The 19,853-nt window shown below is 40.7% G+C and overlaps 1 protein-coding gene across 4 annotated transcripts in view; it reads left to right on the forward strand.

Moving 5' to 3' along the window:
- Positions 1–19,853, forward strand: part of GABRA5 (gamma-aminobutyric acid type A receptor subunit alpha5) — a 56,913-nt gene that overhangs the window by 24,620 nt on the left and 12,440 nt on the right. For all 4 annotated transcript variants that reach the window (XM_064711353.1, XM_064711336.1, XM_064711329.1 and 1 more), the window contains one exon: positions 3,867–3,949. In XM_064711353.1, coding sequence (XP_064567423.1) covers positions 3,867–3,949 — 83 coding nt within the window. The remainder of the gene's footprint in view (positions 1–3,866; positions 3,950–19,853) is intronic.

Here is a 19,853-nt window from a genome sequence, read left to right on the forward strand (position 1 = left end):
TGGTGATTGGCAACTCTTCTGATTTGTTGTAAGACTCTCTGCAGGACCTTCCTGCCTTTAAGGGAGGCAACAACTGCTCCCAGTTTTGTATCAGCTATGAACTTGCTTAGTATCCCTTCCAGTCCTGCATCCAAGTCATTCACAAAGATGTTGAAGAGCGCAGGGCCTAAGAGAGAGCCCTGCAGAGCCCCATTAGTGACAGGTCATCAGTTTCATGTCATCTGTTCACTGCAACCCTTTGTGTCCAACCCCTGAGCCAGTTGCTCATCCATTACATAATTTATTTATCCAGCTGTGTGCTGGATATTTTGTCCAGAAGGATACTGGGAGAGACAGTAGCATAAGCTGTAAGGAAATCCAAAAAGATAGCATGAGCTTCCCTGATGACTTATCTTAATCAACTAGATGGGTTATGTTGTCATTAAAGAAAATCAGGTTTGAAAAGCATGATGCCATGCTGGCTGTGACCGAGGACTGTGTAATAATCAGCTGTGTAAACTAGAATATACAAAGGGTCCCTAAGCTTTATCACAATGTTAAAAGCCAGAGTGTGTAAATATCACTGCAGGTGATATTTGAAGGAGTAGACCCAGATATCAATTTTTTGAACCTCCTGGGGCTGTATCTGAATATATAGTTTGTACTCTGCATCTCAGAGCAAATCTGTATGCAACAACCTGTTCTTCCAGCCCCCAGAGTGTAGATGTCTGCTGTGCTGCTTTTATTTCTGTATGCAGTAGAAAATCCAGCCTCTTTGAACCAGGAGTCAGTTGAGTGACTTTGTTTTTCAGGTCCTCACATAGTTATGAAAACCAGTTCGTGTTGGGCACAGAGCAACTACAGAAATTCAGGGTGGTGATATTTGTGTTGTGAATCAGAACCCACAGTCAAGTTTTCTTACAAGTTTCCTGTCAAAATTTTTGTCACATCAGCCATTACAAGACACTTCAAAAGCCTTGGGTAATGCACACTTTTCTAAGAGGTTTCTAGGAGAGTGTTTATTGAGCTCTTAAAAATCACCTACATAGTTCTTAATAGCATATAACAAATAGGTAGAGCTAGTTAATTTTGTTCAAGACTGTCAGACTACAAGTGGTCCTAGGATGGGGGCATGGGAAAAGGAAAGAAGCATGTAGATATTATTGATAGAGAGCAAAATGAACATTTTTAATCAAAGAATTCATGTTAATGGAAGGAAAGGCTGTCCCCAAGCACATTAACAGCTCCTAAACTTGGTTCTACCTTTCCCCAGGCTAGACCCAGAAGACTGCTGCAGGCAGTGCCCTTTTAAAGGATATTCTGCCTTTTGCTGGATGAGCAATTAAGAAGGGACAGAGGAGTAGCCCTGGCACCTCAAGAGTCTTTGAGGCTTCTGAGTCAGGTAGTGGCAGCCACATGCCCTCCAGCCTTATATGCTACCTTTTTATTTAGGACAGGCAAAAATAATTTCTGGAGGGACTTAATTAAATTCCACTAGGTCACAGTCTCTGTGCAACTCATCGTCACTTCTCTTCCACATTTATAGCTGATGAATGTCTACAACCTTCCTCATTACACACAAGGGTTATTTCCAGAGATGCAGGCAGCAGGATACAATTCATAGGAGAGCGAGATGAAGCAGAAGGTCTTATGCATAATTCTGCACTGAATATTCCTTCACTTTCTGATTCTACACCTGTTGTCTTTGTAAGATGGGTACAAGCATTCCCTCCTTCGATGTTTGCAGATGACAAGTTTGTATATTAAAATGTTGTCAAGCTGCAGCTCTGAAATGACATGCCTAAACTGTTGGTAGACAGACAGGAGATGGACTGCAGCAAAGCACCCTGGCTTTTCTTGGGCTCTTACAGCAAGGTTTCTGAATTTATCAAGAAGATTCATTTTAATTTGTAGTGCTTAACATGGAAAATAAAATGATGCATTGGAGGGTTGACAGCCTTGCTTTCAAGGGCCCATTAGAGTGTTTTTTGTGAAAAGGATGTGAGTTCTGGGCAGGATACTACTAGAACCAGCTTATTAAATTCGTCCACACACCACTCTTGGTAACTCTGGCTTTGCTGCCTTTGGTGCCCAAGGGCAGTCTCCACTGCAGACAACTATATATCTGAGTGATGTTAAGATATCTTTTAGAAAAATAAAGCTCAATAACAGCTCAAGAATCTCAGGCCTTTTCTATATTGTACCCTTCCTGTCTGTTCTTACCAAATGGTAAATTATCTCTGTTCTGAACTGGATTTCTTTTTCTGTGGCTTTCTATGGCATGTTATCTTTACATTTTCTATTACTGTGTGCATTTTGCCTTTTTCTCTCGCTGTTTCCCTGCTCATCCTCAGAATACGATCTCTAGCCAGTGATACTGTTGCATTTTCTATGCTTACTTTGCCATTTCCAGCCATTGGTAGAGCTCCAGAATTTCTGTGTGTTAGCTCCAGCAGAGTGGAGCTGTCTCCCTCAGTTGATTGTGTAGCTGTAGTGCCCTGGCAAGGCATCATTGTGTTGTACTGAACTGGACTGGCTGAGCACTGTGCCATCTGTACACAGATTATTACCCTTTACAGCCCCTTTTGACAGCAGCTCTTATGGCACCATAGGAAGTGATGACTATTTATATAGCCAGCATATATAGCTCCATGTTGCTGTAGTGATAGGAACGTGTTCTTTTGCATGCTGCTAGTAGGGTGTTGTGGATTTCTTTGGAAGTTTTCACTCCCCAAGCAATAATTTAGTTAGGAACCAGGCTGCCCTCCAGTAGAGCCCTGTGTCAGCCCAGCACCAGGCAGTCTATGGAGCCTTGGATGTCTCTGGGCTGTTGCCTCTGAGGTGGATTAACAGCAGAAAATAAGAAAGCCATAAAGATATTCATAAAGTAAAGTGAGATTTTCATCTTCACATCCTGAGCAAACTGTCTGTATTATGCAAATATCAAAATGGCATAAACAAAACAGATTCTCCTTGTGCTGGAAGCACGTTTTGGCTCTCTTGAGATATTTGATATATTTGATGCATTTGATATCAATGTAACTGATATGGCACTGCCCAGAAATTTACCGCAGACTATTCTTAATCTTCAGCTTGATTGGCCAGCCATTCAGAACATCCATGGGAAATATCTATATCTGCCTAAGGGTCTTTTCTTCCCTACCCTTCTGTCTGGTCTAGGTGAAATATTTCCACATAGTGGCTTTGGAGTCCAGGATAGAATTGCTTCCCTAAGCAGTATGCTGGGGAATATGACCCTCTTGTTTTTGCCCATGTAATTCACAGTGTGTTGAACTGAAATGGACTCCAATACCATGTGATTTCCACAGAAGTTAACCATAGAGCACTATGATAAAGTGATGCATATATGTCCTTGATTATATATAACTTCATATATAGCTATATTAGTTATATTATATATGTATATCTATAAACATTTATTTAATGCATTTAAATAGTTACATCTGCATATAAAGTCAGTAATTCTTTATGTCTATAACAGTGCTATTTGGCCCAGCAATCAAATTCCTAGTCCAGTTGTAGTATGTACAGAGAGCAGATAAGTATAAAGTACATGGCAGAAACTCCATCACAGGAGTTTCTTCACGTACTAGTAAAAAGAATGATCTTATTGGGACAGCTTACATAAATAAAATCATTCCACATGTCTCAGGGTTACTAGATAATGCTTGGGGCATGCACACAGAGTGGTCCACCTGGCTTATCTCACATTCAGTTTAACAGGGGGTTATCTCTGATTTCAGCAGGAGCAAGGAGCCTTCAGGAAAAGTGTGCTAGTGTCAGCACTCGTGCAGTGCAGTGAGGGGCCTAAAGGAAAAGTGCAGGAAAAAAAAGTAATTATGTGTTTTCTTTTTACTCCCCCACAGATTGACCATCTCTGCTGAATGTCCCATGCAGCTTGAAGACTTCCCCATGGATGCACATGCTTGCCCATTAAAATTTGGAAGCTGTAAGTTCACTTCTGGAATAAGAACTTGAAAAATACCATTTTCTGTCTTCTCATGTTCAGAAATGTCATGTACAGATCTTTCACCCTCTCCCCCAGCATTCCCCTTTTAACATGGTTCTTTAACATCCCCATTCTGCTCCCCTTTTGCTATCCTGCTGCTTCTTTCCTATGACTGTGCTTTATCTGGGTCTGCTGCTTTTCCACTCATGCCTGCATACTCCATGATAAACAGTGAGTTGATGGGTGATATGTCTTATATATCTACATCAAGTGTAACAGCCACTGTTAGATGGAGTTCTAGATGCAGACAGCTAAATTGATAATTTGGTTTTACATCTGGAGTAAAACAGAGCTTTCACTGGCTCGATCAGATTGATGTGCAATTGTTATGGTATTTACATGAACCAGACTGCAGTACAATATCCGCACTGCATATATTAAAAGAGATCTAGAATATTAAAAGAGGAAATATCTTTCCATTTGGCTTTAATAAATCCAGTCCTGTATCCTGTTACATGATGTTTAATACACATGTATTTGTATATATGCACACATTATTCTAAACTGTATGCTGAACGATGATTTTTCCTCAATTCCAAGCCTCTAATCCACCACACTGCTGCCTTGCCAGAAGCTTACTTTAAAAATAACCCCAGGGAATCAGATGGTTATATTTAAAAACAAAGCTCTTAATTAAAGTACAAATGAGGCTACTGCAGTAGACTATTTTTTTTGTTTTGGTAATCAAATCAGCGCTTCCAGGTGCAATCATTGTCTCTGAAGACTTTTGATAATTACCATGCAAGGCATTTTGCTAGCCCTTGAAGCCACCTAACTTCAGCATTTTGCAATGTTTTTCAGCCGTATCAATTTGGAGTCACTAATCCTAGCAAGATTAAGCTTTGCCTTTATCGTCAGTATCTGCCCTGATTTAATACTGACTATACATTGTCTTCTAGTGATCATACTAAGAAGTAAAAACACTGTTTACAGTAACTATACTACATTACCAAACTTAAGATGAACTGATTTCCTTTCCCTCTTCCAATCCAGATTCTGTTTCATCCAAAGAGTCACCAGTATTTTATAAACTCGCTGCAGGTTCAAGTGTGTTTATAGACTTCAGCAGCATTAATTTACAGCAAAGCCAGTATAAATCTGAAGGTCCAGACACCTTTGCATTCCACTTAAAAAACGTGTATGCAAATCACCCATTTAATTCTGAACTTGAAAATGGAAAAACATCTCACAGGAGACTGTAATTGTTTATATACAGTGTTAAACAGAAGCCACTGGGAAGAATTAATAAGACAAAGAAAAAGAAGTTATCCTTCCTGGTATTACAGTGTTTATCAATAGATGAAGTTTACATTAGTTGATTTCTAGTCTAGACTACAGAATTGATGTGTTGTATAGTTTTATAAAATTTTGCAAAATATGCAATATTAAAACGTACATATTTAAATAAAGAGTCTAATGCAGCAGAGATCTGAAGCTCAGCCTTAAACTTAAATGGATATTTCTGTGTATTAGTAGATTAGGTGCAGTAAGGTACAGGTTCTAACTCTCCACATAGTAAGACCAAAAAAAAAAGCATCCCAGTTAAACATGTGAGTGCATGAGATAACATTACAAGATAAGCTACAAATGCTTAGAAGGAATGCCCAGTAATCTGTCTGAATGTAATTATATGTCCTGCTAGTGCCAATTGTGTTACATGTTAATCACCTCTTAGCGCTCAGGTAATTTTAATCTGTGTCAAAACCAGCACCAAAGATTTATATTTTAGGCCTGTGAGGGATGAAGAGAGTTTTGCTTTCTGCCCCTTGCCGTGCTCAGAATAAAATCCTAGAATACGTTTATAAGGTATTATAAATAACCTGTAAGTTTTTTCATAATGTGTAGACATGGAACCATTTGGTCTGTGCTAGCCACACCACTGGCCTCTGCAGTCTTTCAGCCTCGAGAATATCTGTATTACTGATCTACAGCTCCCTTGTAATTTATTGAGATTTAATATGTTTGTACAAGGAGCAGCCAGTAAGTCTAAGTTTACTGAAATAGCCCAGGTATATTTTAGGAGAGGACAATATTTATTCCCTATTTACAGCAGTGTGGGTTTGCATTGAGTCACCTGCAGGCTTGCAGCAAGACAAAGCCTACAGGGGAATATGATAGATAAGCACATACCCTTTCTGCTTTAGCTTTCCTCACTGTCTTTCCCTACAGGCTTTCTTTTTTAATGGTCTTCTTTCCAAAAAGGTTTTTGAAAAGCCTCAAGGAATAGCATCAAAGTAAATGTTAAACACATTATCAGTGGAGCTGGGAGGGTGGAGAAGAAAGTGGTGCTAACCAGTCTGAGGATGAAGAGAGCAGGGCAGTGGACTGAAAGAGCTGGTGTACGGCAGATCAGCAGCAGAAAGGATGCTGAGAAGTGATCAGTGTTGCAGCAGAGGCAGGAGCAGGTTATTCATTTTCTGGCTGCATGAACGTTCATTATGATTCCTATAATTCAGCAGGCAAAAGGCAAAAAGTGCTTGATGTTTTCTTCATTATGAAAGAGAAGGAAAATTAAGCTTTCTTACATAAATAAAGGTAAATGTTGAATTCTTACGTCCTATTTGACTGATTTCTTGCTAAATTAGAATTGTGGGAGATTTTATGGGCCTAAGAAGCATGATATGTAGCAACAGAATATTTTGTAGAAATAATTAAAAGCCTGGTCAAATACACAAAATGTGATATAAAGTTACCTGTGCATGCCACCAGCCTAGGTACCTGCTGGGCAGTCCAAATGCCCATTGCAGAAGTGGTATTTTAGCACTCTATGGCATGTCATGGAAAGGACAGAAGTTCAGGGACAGCTCCTAATGAAATGAACAGAGCAGGTTTTAGTTGTCCTTTAGTTGCCCTTCTGTTAAGTACAGCTCCCCACTGCTCCAAGATTGCAAGATCAGATGGCTCTGCTCCAGGAGTACATGTATACAGGTACTTTTCCTGTGGGATTGCATCCCTGCTAGGGGTCAGAACACCTGTAGAAATTATCCTGCAGAAGTCTCATTTAGAGGGAACTGGGAATGATGCATGAGCACAGGCTCAGAGATTTCTCAGCAGGCTCTGCTCTCTTTGAATCCAGGGTACTTGATGGGGATTGCTGTGACAGTCTGTTCATTATCTCATGGTAGCATGGGAAGTGTGTTGGTTTCTTCCATGGCCAAGTTTAAAATAACTTTCCTTTGCAATTCTAGTGCTGACCTGTACTCTGAATAACTTTGCTGGTCAAACAGGATGTAATGAAAATTCCTGATGCCAGAAGCAGTTTCACTAGGAGCACCTTAAACCAAGAAATTTGATCTAAACCCGAGGCTATTTCTGGTGTGGGGAGGAAGAATTAGATAAAATAGCAAGGACATTAAAGCCTCCTAGCTTTAATGTTTCACCTCTTCCACTGACAGTCCCTAAGAATACATTAAGAGTATAATTTAGTACAGTGTCCAAATGCCCATGTGTCACCAGGTAGGTAAGCATCATTATCTCTAGTGCAGCTGAAACAGAGAAGTTAATTGACTTTCCATAAGGTCATGCAGCAAATCAATGTCAGAAAAAGGATTAGACTCAACGTCTTTGGTTGGAGAGGCAGATGTCTAATCCACTAGACCATGAAGGCCTCTGCCCAGGCAACTGACTTAACTCCTAAATCTCATTTTACTCCTGTGTTAATTATATCGGTGTTACCTAGCTCACAGGGTTGCCCTGAAGATGAATTAGTTAATTGCTGTTAATTGGTGCTTTGACAATATTGAATTCTGTGAGGTGGAGTCTATTTATGACAACTGTCTCTTGAAGACACAGTGCCCGAGTACATGGAGTTACCCGATCTTGTATCATGGAATGGACAAATACATTAAGCAGCTACTTGGCACTCAGCAGCAAACCCACCCCCACCCCATGCTATTTTTAGAGTAAGTAGAGAATTTAATGAATATTCTGAAAATAATGAGATCTCCAAGTTCATGAGCACAGGAAAAAGAGGACCTGTGTTGATTCCTGATGAATTTTAATCGGCCATGAAGATGGCCAAGGTTGATTGCTGTGGATCAACAAGCGAGCTTACCAGCTGTTGGTAAGGGAACAATTTGTAGTGTCTGGAGATAGTAGCTAACGTAGTTTATGTACATCTTCCTTTTTAACACCTCAAACTGAGTCACAGTTTGACTTTTGATAAAGGGAAGTGCGCAGGCTAGTTCTGTAGCAGGACATAAGCTCAAATTATTTTCCTCTAATAAGCATGGTGAAGTCAGAGTAATGAGGAGACAGTAACTTCACCAGTATCCCAATTTTTATTGCAACACTGAACATTAAGGCAATCACTATTCACATACTATCCATTTCTTGTAGCCACTTAGAATTTTTTTTTAAAAAGGTATTTTAATAAAATTTCCCTGATATTTTCTTAGCATGCAGTGAAGGCATTGAGATAAAGGCACCTACAGGGTTTTTTCTTCATTTTGTACTTTTCCCAATTAGCATCTGCAAGAGCTGCAGGAAAACTGCAAGTATGGAGGGAGAACTTGAAAACAGTGTTGTTCTAAACAGACTTTAATTCTGGTTTAGTAAAATATGATAAATAATGTATTCGGCCTCTCAAAACCGGTGTGTAAAAGTCTTGTATAAGAATATGATTAAATGAATAATAAATAAACACAAATGTTAATTTTAAGAGACTTTGAAAAGTGGAAATGGCTCTTAGGAAGCTTTTCATAGGTTGCTCTCAGGGACAGCTGGAAGTGCAGTCTCATATGTAGAGGCAGAGCTTTTCTGCTACTCTTCCGTACAGGTGGACAGAAGAGGCTCCTTGAATTTATTCCTGAGAACAGAGACAGTCAACACAGCTTGTTGACTCTGCTGGGATGTATTAGTGCCTTCCTTGTAAAAGAACATGTGGAGAGAGCCAGGGCAGACCTCTGTGAAATGCTGAGCAGCCAAGTTCAACAAGACTAAGTTGTGATTTTGCAATTTGAGGCAGAAGTCAGCTAATAGGGAAGAGATAGGTTTGGTGGCGTTCTGCTCACTAAAGTAATGTCTTCTGATACATTTTCCTGAGGCTTATCGCTGCTTCCTTAGACACCTCCATCACAATTACTAAAATAGTGTTGATACTGAATTACCAAAATAAGGTGAAGTTAGGTGAATACTAAAACTAAATATTTCTAAGACATTTGATGTATTTTTCTTCTCTCTCTTTCAACCTTATATTACTCTCAGTTACCAACCACCTCTTTAGTTAGCATAATTTTCCCCGTATTTTTAGCTGTTTAGAAGCTAGAACTCCAGACACAATGAAATACTTGCTTCTGGCAGCATCAAACAGGCAGTCTAGACAACTGTTTTGGACCACTCTTGTTTTACTTAAGTATAGCTAGCCAGTAAAGCACAGACATCTAGCCTGAACTAATTTTCTGTAGAAGCCTTAGAGTGAATGGAGGGGATGGACACCACCTAATGGTATTGCTGTTATTTGCCTTTATTTTCCTTAGAATCATGGACAGATGACTTGACATGGGGCTGTGTTGTTTAAAAAAATTAAATCTTTTAGTGCAGAATGAGCCCAGAGACTTGGCCCATATCAAAAGTCTTGTATTGACAGCAAAGCTCTAGGGAATGGATGGGATGGATCTGTGACAATTTCAGATGGAAAAATATGCTCCAGTTAGTTATCTGGAGTCTCTCTATGGCCATTGAAAGGAAATAAGTACTTCTGCATTGAGGTTCATTAGAATTACTTTTGATATATGCCTAAGGATGAGATGAATCATGTTTTAGAAGTTCCTATTTTTCTGCAGTGCTATCTCATGTAGGTAATATTATACCCTAGTCAGAGCAGCTTAGAAGTCAATTTTTCTCTGCATTGCTAGCTCAGAAATACAAAACCATACTTTGTTCAGAAGAAACAGTCACTGCTGCAGATTAGTTAGGTGTTACATTATATTGGTGGTGAGCTTTTGTATCTCTCCTAATGACTATTACAGCTATTTCTGCTGGAAGCCCCATTTTTCAAAGGATCTCAATGAGACAGTCAGTAGGGCTTTTCAGTATAGAGAAAACTTAACCACTTCTTCAAGCGTCTTGTATGAGCTGTGCTGTTTCTTCTGCATTGAGTGCCGTGGGTTAGAACAGCAGACATTTAAGCCTTCTCACAGGTTTTGCATCATAGCCTACAATCATATACATGTAGGTATAGCAATACAGCTTCTTTAATTCAGCATTTTGGGCAGTTAGGTCCCACAGTCAAGCTGGAGCAATGTAGCCCAGAACATCCAAAGGGCAGGAAATTAATCAAGAATGGTGTGTAAAAGAAAATACTGTAATATTCAAGTATTCTGGAGATGTAAGAAGATTTCTTAACAGGGATCTACTTAGAAATTAAAACACAGTGTTCTGGGCCTGGACCATGTGGCTTCTGCAGCAGCTGTTGTTGGAGGACCCCAGTCTGCATAACTTGCAAAGGTATTGAACCATAACTTACCACTGTCTGGTAGGTTTGCCATAGAAATATACTTTTTAGTTTGACAAAAGGGAAAAGGGCTCCCTAAAATGATCAGATCAGTCAGTTTTACTTCACCCTGTATAGGGACACATCTAGGACTTCCTTGAAAAGGCTGAAGAAACTGTAGTATATCCTTCAAGCATTTGCAGTAACTGTCTCTATTTAACTTTTCAAAGGCTTTGTCATATATACAGGGTTCCTTTATGCCTGCACTGAGATAATGCTTAAAATACATTAGAACAGCAGCCCAGCCCCCTGGCGGTGTGATGGCTTTCCTTTGGAACAGTGCCCACCTCTGGCTCAGTCAGCTTCTACTTCTGGTCACCTGCTGCATAGAAGCTAGTGAGTTTTTCCCTCTTAGCTTCATAAAAAAGTGAGAAAGGGAGGTCAGAAAGAACAGAAGCTGTTGCCTTCCCCATGTCTCGCAGCCAGCGCTGAGCCCAGGCTGCAAACTCTGCTGATGCGCATTGGCCAAGGGCTTGGCTCCCTACCAGCTGAGAGCAGTGTCCATGCAGGCAGGATCATCCTTAACAAAGCCCCTTTCTTTGGATCTGCTTCCTGGGGGTGCTGGCAGCAGCTTTTGTGGCAGCTGCAAGGAGCCCCTTGAGCAGCCAGCCCTGAGAGAGGCTGTGCTCTGCCTGCCCTGGGAGCAGCCTCCTCCTCCTGAGGGGGCTCACATTCCCAGGCCCTTTGGGGAGGAAAAGCTCAGCTGGTGGTGGTTTTGAGCTCAAGGAAACAAAAGTTCAGGCAGGGGTAGGGGCTGGTGTGGAGGTACTCAGCAGGGATGTTTCTGTCCCACGTGGAAGAGGTCTAGACACGATTGTGGTGGAGCTGCGGGGAGATTTGAGGTGCTTTGCTAGTGGTACAAACATCAGCATTCGTTTCCCACTTTGGAGATTACAGCCTAAACTTAAAGGCTGCTCAACTGCCTGATTACAGGGAATCAATATAAGTTGTCTGCAATAGAAAACAACACGCAGAAGCTGTGGTTAATATGCTTAAGCTTTCAAATGGCCTTTGGGAGCAAACCTGCAAAGACACTGCTGGGTCTCATCATGCCCCAGAGGGCAGCGCCAGGCTTGCGGTTGCCAGCCGTGGATCATGGGTCTGTACCACTGGCAAATGGGATATTATTTGTAAATGTGACAAATGGGTAGATACTGCTCCACTGCTTTACAAATCAGGTTTTTAATGTCTCTTATTTTCTAAGGTGGTTGTTTCCATGGCTTGTGAGCATTTCATAAACATTTCTGGAATCATTCTCATGATCCCCGTGTGAGGTTGGTAGGTCTCTGCTGCCTGCATTTTGCAGGTGGGCATAAAGGAAGCAAAGAGCAATTACAGTCTCTTCTGTGCAAAGATAGAGTGGTTCATTACTTGCTTTTATTGCCTCTGTCGTTATGGGTCCCTAGGTTCAATTAGAGCCTCCCAGTGCTACTGCAGTACATTAATGACAAAATTACTTGCCTAAGGTTTTTGGGGAAGTAAAAAAGCTGTAAGACACTGCTCAAACTTGGATTTCAGTTTCTAGTCTGGCAGCTCCTTTATGACACCTCAGACTCTGGTGGGCCAGGAAGTCCTCCACCTAAATTGCTGGAACCTCATTAGCTTCCTCTCCTGCACAGAGAGCCAAGCCAGTCCAAGCTGTCACCCAGTGCTGCTGCAGTCCCAGCCCAGCAAGCTTCTTCAGAGGAAACAGTTGTTTCATATTGTCCCCCATGAAGAAATGAGTAGGAAAGAGAACTGCCAAGAAGGAAAGCCTGATAAGCCTTCTGTTTTTTTCCCCCTTCACCATCATTGCCACTGAAAGTCCCCTCATAGCCAGCCGATGCTAAGAGCCAGCCATTTTGCTGAAAACATCCCAGAGCTAAATATGCCAGCAAAGCTGGGATTCCTCTCTCCTAAATTTATATTTTTGTAGGGTAAATATATACAGCTGAGCTGATTGCTCTCGCCGTCTTAGGGGAGAGAAGTTGATATTTTTAGGTTCAGGTTAATCTCCTCCTAAAATAGGTCAGCTGATGGCTGTAAATAAGGAGATGTTTTATTTATGCACAGAGAAAATGAGATCGTGAGCCCCTTTGGATCTGGGTGTCCAGAGGGACTGGGAGGGGACAGTTCCCTAAGAGAGGATGTGTGCCTGCACTTTGAACTGACAGCCTCAGGAGATTTTATCCCCTTCTCTGAAATAACAGAGCTGCACTGTGCCCCAGAGCAGAGGTCTATCATCCGTCTTCTGAGGTTTAGATGACTGCACCTTTGGTGTAGGGAATAAGTTCTTGTGATTGCAATTTCAAGGCAGTATTAAAGTGTTTGAATAATAATATTTCAGCCTCCTCTCTCTGCATACGTATTGATTACACATTCACGCAGTGTTATTAATGTAGCAGTACTTCTGAGGTTTGTAAATGTCTTCATTAACGGATAGGATTCAGAAACAGAGCTATATATTTAGCTGTGCAAGTAGTTCCAATCACTCTCAGCTGGTTTCAGGCCATACAGATTTATAAGTAAGGGTCTTTTGAATGGTAAACTCAGCAGATCCACTATGATGGTTGAGTCCCTGATGCCAGGTAAATGGGTGAGAAGAATATCTGTAGATTACAGTGAGGTTACAGTTTCATTCTGTGATGTTTCATGTGGCCAAAAATACCATGTTTGTGAAGGCACCCTCCACAAGATCAAGTGGCGTATTTTCTAAAATTTACTCTGCATTTCTCAAAAGAAACTCCAGTGACACTCCTGCAGAGCAGGTTATGTTTGCTTTGCTGATACTAAGTGGCACCTTGAAAAAGGAGGGGACCACTGCAATTAAGATTAAGCAAAGGTGCTTAATCTTTTTAAAGGTACTATGCAAAGTGAGTAATGGTATCCGCCACACTTTGGAGGATACTTTTGCCGTGAAAAAAGTAAATTAAATGTCTTAACATCATCCTCATAACCATGCTGCTTTTCCTAATGAAGCAGCTAATATAAGAGCCTAATATTGTGATTGTAAATTCAAAGTTCATTAAGTGTTAGTACAGCATTCAAATTGGCTGGAATTATCACATGCATGGCCCAGAAAGACCGAGGTAAGGTCAGAAATGTTCCTAGGACATTTAGCATTTAAAATATCATCCTAGGACATCCTACTGTTCTGTTTCTCTAGTTCTCTTACAGTGGATATTTATGCCAGCCATAAAGGGGAAAAGAAAAGGATCAGAGGCTGGCACACCAGATTTTGACGTGTTCCATATGAAAAGCAGTTGTGTAGCCACTACTAAATGTGATGTAAAATCAATTCTCAGATTAGTTCTAGACTGAGACAGCTGTCACTAAACCTGAAAATAAAGAAAGAAAGAAGTTGTGTTAAAACTCCTGACCACAACACCAGTTGTGTTAAAACTTCTTCCTGAGAGGAAGAAACAGGAAGAGGCAAAAGAAGGAAGGCACGAGCATCCCTAACATCAGCTCTCAGATGAAAGTAGGAACGCTGGGGAGATGACCTGGTGCTGTTGGTGCCTTGGAGCACTGGATGTCACAGCACACCCTGTTAGGACACCTCTTTCAGTCAGTATGTGGCAGGTGTCCCACACCACAAGTGGCAGAAATCAGCTGTCTACACCTACAAATCTGTTTGCTGTTTGGCATGCTCCAGGCTGCACCATGGAAAAATGTTTAATTTGCTGGGGGTTTTTTCTTCCTCCTTTTCTGAGTAGAGCCTTGAGAACCTGCAATCCCAAGACACACAGTCTTCAGTTCAGTGTGCCATGTCTGGTTTTTACTGCCTTTGTGTCAGATTTCGCAGCAAGTAGTCACTCCCAGTTGCAATCCCAGTGCTTGGGAAATGGATGCATCCCTCCTATTGCTCCCCCATGGTATGGGTGAGCATGATAGGGCAAGAAAGAGCTGCTGTCACTGGTGCTCGTGATCATTCATGGGAAACATTCTGTGTTACTCTGCACAGCTCTGAGCTCTGGACTCTTCTTAAAGGCTGCCATAGCATCCTGTGAAGGTGCTATGCCTGACTGAATTCTTAGGACAACACTATCCATTAGTATTTGTGTTACACCCATCATCAGTATGACTGTGATTTAGTGTACCAACTTGAAAAAATTCAGTTTATTGTATTAAAGAAGTCAGCAGATTTGCCTATGCTAATCGTGAATCCAACCTTCAAAATCACAATTGCTTTCAGTTTGGGTTTTTTGCTTTGCTTTATATTTTTGACCTCAAAATCGGGTCATGTTTAGACTTTTTTCCCATTAACTGGAACTTCTAAAATTACACAGGACCTTCCACCTGATTTCTTTCTTTGAAAAGCCAAAGAAAATGGCTTTTGCAAAACTATGTGTCTCAAAATGAATTTGACAGTTCTGTATTTTTCACGACCTTGTGGGTACACTCTGTGCTTCCATTTCTTTTCCAAGCCAAATGTCTATTCCCACCTTTTCCTGAGGTGACTTGTAAATCATACTCTGAAAGAGAATAATTTTGATCTAACTTAGAGCTTTATTTTTTTAGCAATGATCAGTAGAGTATATTAGTGTTGCTTAGTAATGAAGTCTCTTGAGACCTGTCTGGCACATTTTTCAGAACATCCTATACTATTCCCTGCAGAATGTGACAACAAGATCAGATAAAACTGTATCAGGAAAACATATAGAATACTACTTATATTACCAAATTTTATTTTTGTTTTAATTTCAGGAAGGACAGAAATGAACATTTCAGTATGACTGGACTTCCTCCTGCCTGTTTTACAGCCAGTGGTGCCCTATAATTTTTCATTAATGTGCTCATGAGTTTCATCAGTTTTCATGTATAATTTCCTCCTTGGATGTCCTCTGTTGTCACAGGCAATGACACTATGTAATTCCAAAAATGTTTCCTTCTGGGCATTTAATTTTTAATCACATCTGGAACCATTCTTAGTGCATGGCCAATATGAGTTTCCCAGTGCAAGAAGAATGGAGATTATGTGGAGAGAATCCTGTGCAGGGCCACAACAATCATTGAAGGTCTGGGGCATCTTTGCTGTGAGGGGAGATTGAGATCTTGGACTGTTCAGTATGGAGAAGGGAAGTCTCAGAGGGTCGTAATACATCTGTGTAAATTGCAGGGATTGGGGAATGAGAGATGAAGAAGAGGGAACTGGTGCTGCTCAGTAGTGCCCACTGGCAGAATAAGGGCCAGTGGTCATTAAAAAAACACTACATTTCATCTAAACAGAAGAAAGCAGGTTTTTACTGTGGAAGTGGCTGAACAGGTTGTCAAGAGGGATTGACAGTTGGCCACAGAGATTTGAATATTGTGGAGATATTAAAAACCTGACTGGATATGGTGCTGGAAAAAATGCTTTTGGTGTCCCTGCTTGAGCAGGGTGTGGGACCATATGATCACTAGATGTATCCACCAGTCCCTGCCATCCTGTGACTCTGTTTTACGTGAATTTGTAGTCCCGTGTGTTTGTACACATTACACTTCTTGTCTGTGATGTATTCAAAATCACGCATGCTGTTTATCTGTATGCTATAAACTCATGCCAGTTTAAATGATCAGTCTCAATTTTAATGATTTCAGGTCCCTAAAGTAATTGCCATAACCCTGAAATTCTTCCAAGAACATCAGAATTCATCACACTATGGCAAAGTCTTTATTTTTGGCTCTTAATCATTTAATATGTGAATACATTTCTCTCAGTATTTGTATTCCTATTTTACATTTAAAAAGTATTTTTATAAATAGCTATTTCCCCCAAGACCTAGACCATGCATATTAGTACCATGTCTTGTTATTGTTATTTTTAAATGTATTGTTATTTTTAAATGTTTTTACTAGATTTGTTTTCCATTTGCCCTTCCTATAGAATGATCTCATTTGTACATCAAGTCATTCTTATAAAGTCATTTTAATGGGAAAATTCCAATTACGGAGCTCAAATCTGGCCTGAGTCACATAGGCACAACTGTTGACAGATGCTTTGTAATGGGCTACAAAGTATTTGTGCACAAACCCCAAGAAATCCAGCCTGACTCTTAGAATTCAAGCTGGTACATGATGGCTTAGTAGCAGCGCTGTTCTGTAGCCTGCAGGAGTCTGAGAGGCTGTAAATCTGGATCACTAGTGAGTTATATAACAGCCTCTAAGTGAGTCAAATACATTAATGGTTAGATAAGATAGATATTTGTATGTGTATTCAGATTGTAATTAGAGTTTCTAAAAAAGCTGAAAATTTATGCACATCTTCCCCAATCAACAGGCTTTGGCAGGGATTAGCAATACTCCCAAGATTAGGCAGTCTGACAATCCTTGTGGCATATACTAAAAGTCACGATAATAAAGGCTTAGAATGTAACTGCACAATTGGAATGAATAAAATAGAAAACAAACCAGAAGTCATCTTTCTGCAATATCTCTTTAAGTTAATTCAGCATCCAACTTGCACAATTCTGAAAGTTCCAGCCATGGCTTGTGGATAAATGGTCTGTTTAATTGTGGAATGTACCTCAAGCATGCTGGGTGGGCATCCAGACATGCTGCACAGGCTGCCTTAACTATGCAGGCACTGCGTTATGCTTCCTGTGAGGTCTGTCAAAGGATTTAGGGGGTGTTTTGGAGAGGCATTCTTTGTTTCTCAATTATTTTATGCCATGTAATGCAGGAATGAAAATTTATTGGCAGATATCAGTGGTGATTTTTTTTTATCAGGGATTGCAGCTTAAAAAAATCAGTCCTAGAAATATATCTGGGTCCCATAGACCTGAAGTTTGTGTTCATCCATCCACATTTAGGTTTATTTGGCTTAAGGTGCCAAGAAATAGTCTTCCCCACCACCACTTTTTTTTTTCCCCTGGAGTTTCTTTCAAATATGGAGGGGAGAGAAAAGCAAGGAGGAGAGTGTCTGTCAGAAGCCATCACTGCCATGTGGTGGGGGCAGTGGCAGGAGAAAACTCCCTGCTTGTGAGCTGCCTTTTGAATGGAAGGGAGGATTCTGCACTGCTCACACTGTTTCATTTGCCAACAGGGCTATCCTCAATGCCAAGGCAAATGTCTGGGATCCTCCAGGTCTTACCCACTTGCTGTTGTGCTTTGCTGGACTTTTTCTTAATGTAATTCCTCTCTCTCCCCTGCCCACTGTTCACTGGTATAAGAAAGACCATATCTGGCGTTCCTTGCCAGCCATACAGGAGCAGGGAAAGTGTGGGAGAAGAGCAAGGGACACCTTTACCGTTTTTATATTGTGTGCTGTACGTTGGATGCTAGAATGTAGAAAAACAGATTTGCTTGTCAATAAATACACAAGAGAAGGTATTATTTCTTTCATCATTCTGGTAGATGATAAGCCTGCAGCCATTTATCAACTGTCCAGTAGAAATAAATGTCTGTTGTCATTTTCTCACATTTAATAACATTATACTTCTTTGTAATTTTAGCTGTTCGTCTGAACTGCAACCTTTTTTTTTCCTTTTTCAAAGAAGTGAGCATAGAAGAGAAAGGATACTTTAATGAGACTTCATCCTTTCTTTGACAAGACAACAAAATGATTGTAAAGAACACAAGATTAATTATTTGGATTCAGAAATCCAGAACACATGCACTTGCTTAAAGTAGAATAAACACCAAGCAGTCTCACTTGGATTTACAGTGGCTTTGAAGTTGAGTTTGCTTTTGCAAAACTATCAGCATCATTTCTCAGCTTGCTGTTCCAGAGCTGCAACTACATTTTGCTGTCACCCTCTTGGAGACATCTCCACTCTGTGTGTAACGTAAAGGAGATGATATATTTCCATATTTCCTTTTGTTGGTACATCTTTCTCATATTTCTAAACATCAAGACCTAAAGTTGTTCAGTGCTCCAGCAAGCAAGGCTAGAAGGCAACCTATTGGAAGCTTTGCTTAAGTGGAAGAGTGTTTTCACAAAATTTGCTGTGACAGTGAATAATACTGTCTCCATTAGTACTTCTACCCTGATAGCAAAATAACATCATTCTCTACTGTACCCACAGTTTCAGCTTTCAATATGACCATGCCTGATTTTACTGCAGGGGTTTTCAACTGGAGAGCTGGAGCTTCTGGTTGTCAGGTGTGGGGTAACAGGAGTTTGAGTATATATCTTCCTCTGTGAAGATATGGCATAAGGTTTGCAGTAGGAAGACAGCTACCTGCTAAAAGTACACAGGCTTCTCCCTCTGGAGGTTTATCTAGATGACCAGAAAAGAGATGATCAGCTGCCACACCAAGGAGCATGGGCTGGCTTTTTCCTGTCAGAACCTGATGTGTAATAAGGAAAGGAGGCACTAAGTCAGAAATCTTATATTAGAGTTTCTTAAAACACAAACCATGTTTTACTATATTTGCATGGAAGATAGATGAGGATCATATAAATATGTGATCCATCACAGTAGAATATATCTAGATTGAGGTAAACTCATGCTATTCCTAATGTGGCAGACTGCTCCTGAGGAGGTAAAATTGCTGCAGGTTGCATTGGTCTGGGTTGGGCTCCACAGGCACACATTTGTTATCCTCCCATGTCTTAAAGGCGTGGCTATAACTATCCTGCCCTTGCACAAGAGTCTTTTCCAGATGAGCTATTCTCTCTTCTCCTATGGACACTCTAATTCCTGGCCTAGCAGTGACACAGCTCTCTGTCTTGTAGCCTCACAACAGATCCTGTGAGGAAGGACCTACAGACAAGTGTCTTCCTCCCAGGCAGGCACTGGCCTCATGCTGTGCTCTTGCCTGCCTGAATGCTCTCTCTTCTCACCAATTGGCCTGGGATTGGCACCCCCCTTCCCTGGCATGGTTTCAAAAGAAAACAGCCTCATGAAGTAATGCTTAGACATACCTGTGGGATCTTGAGTTTTGGCACCTTGTGGCCTCTCTCTGAGTTGCAGGTATTTTACAAGAGGAGCTGCTGGACTCCTGCAGCATAGGAGCCCCCAACTCTGTTCCACTACATGTGTTTTAGCACCCAGTAAAGGCTGCAATTCACAGCAGAGGTGTTGAATTATTTTTGGACTCCCCTGTCCTTCAGGCCAGACAGAGGAAAGAATCAAAGCATCTGAAATCTTGTTAAACCTTACAGGCCTAAATTCTTGTGTGATTGCAATTTCAATGAATTTGGTTACAGTACTCGCATTGGGAAGCATCTAGCCAGGATGAATTAATGTATATCATCATCATCATCAGAAAACAAAGAAAAACCAATCCTGGTTGCTGGGATCATTGCAGAGACAGGGAGGTGCTGAGCTGAGATACATCTAGATCATCCCAGAAAGAAAAAAAAAAATAAAATTAGTCCAGTGCTGTTGTTTTTGCATAGGAAGTAACATAGCTAAAAATTGAATTTTCTGACAATCCCAAAGCTAC

The sequence above is a fragment of the Zonotrichia leucophrys genome, chromosome 1 (genome assembly GCF_028769735.1).
Source record: "Zonotrichia leucophrys gambelii isolate GWCS_2022_RI chromosome 1, RI_Zleu_2.0, whole genome shotgun sequence".
Taxonomy (NCBI): domain Eukaryota; kingdom Metazoa; phylum Chordata; class Aves; order Passeriformes; family Passerellidae; genus Zonotrichia; species Zonotrichia leucophrys.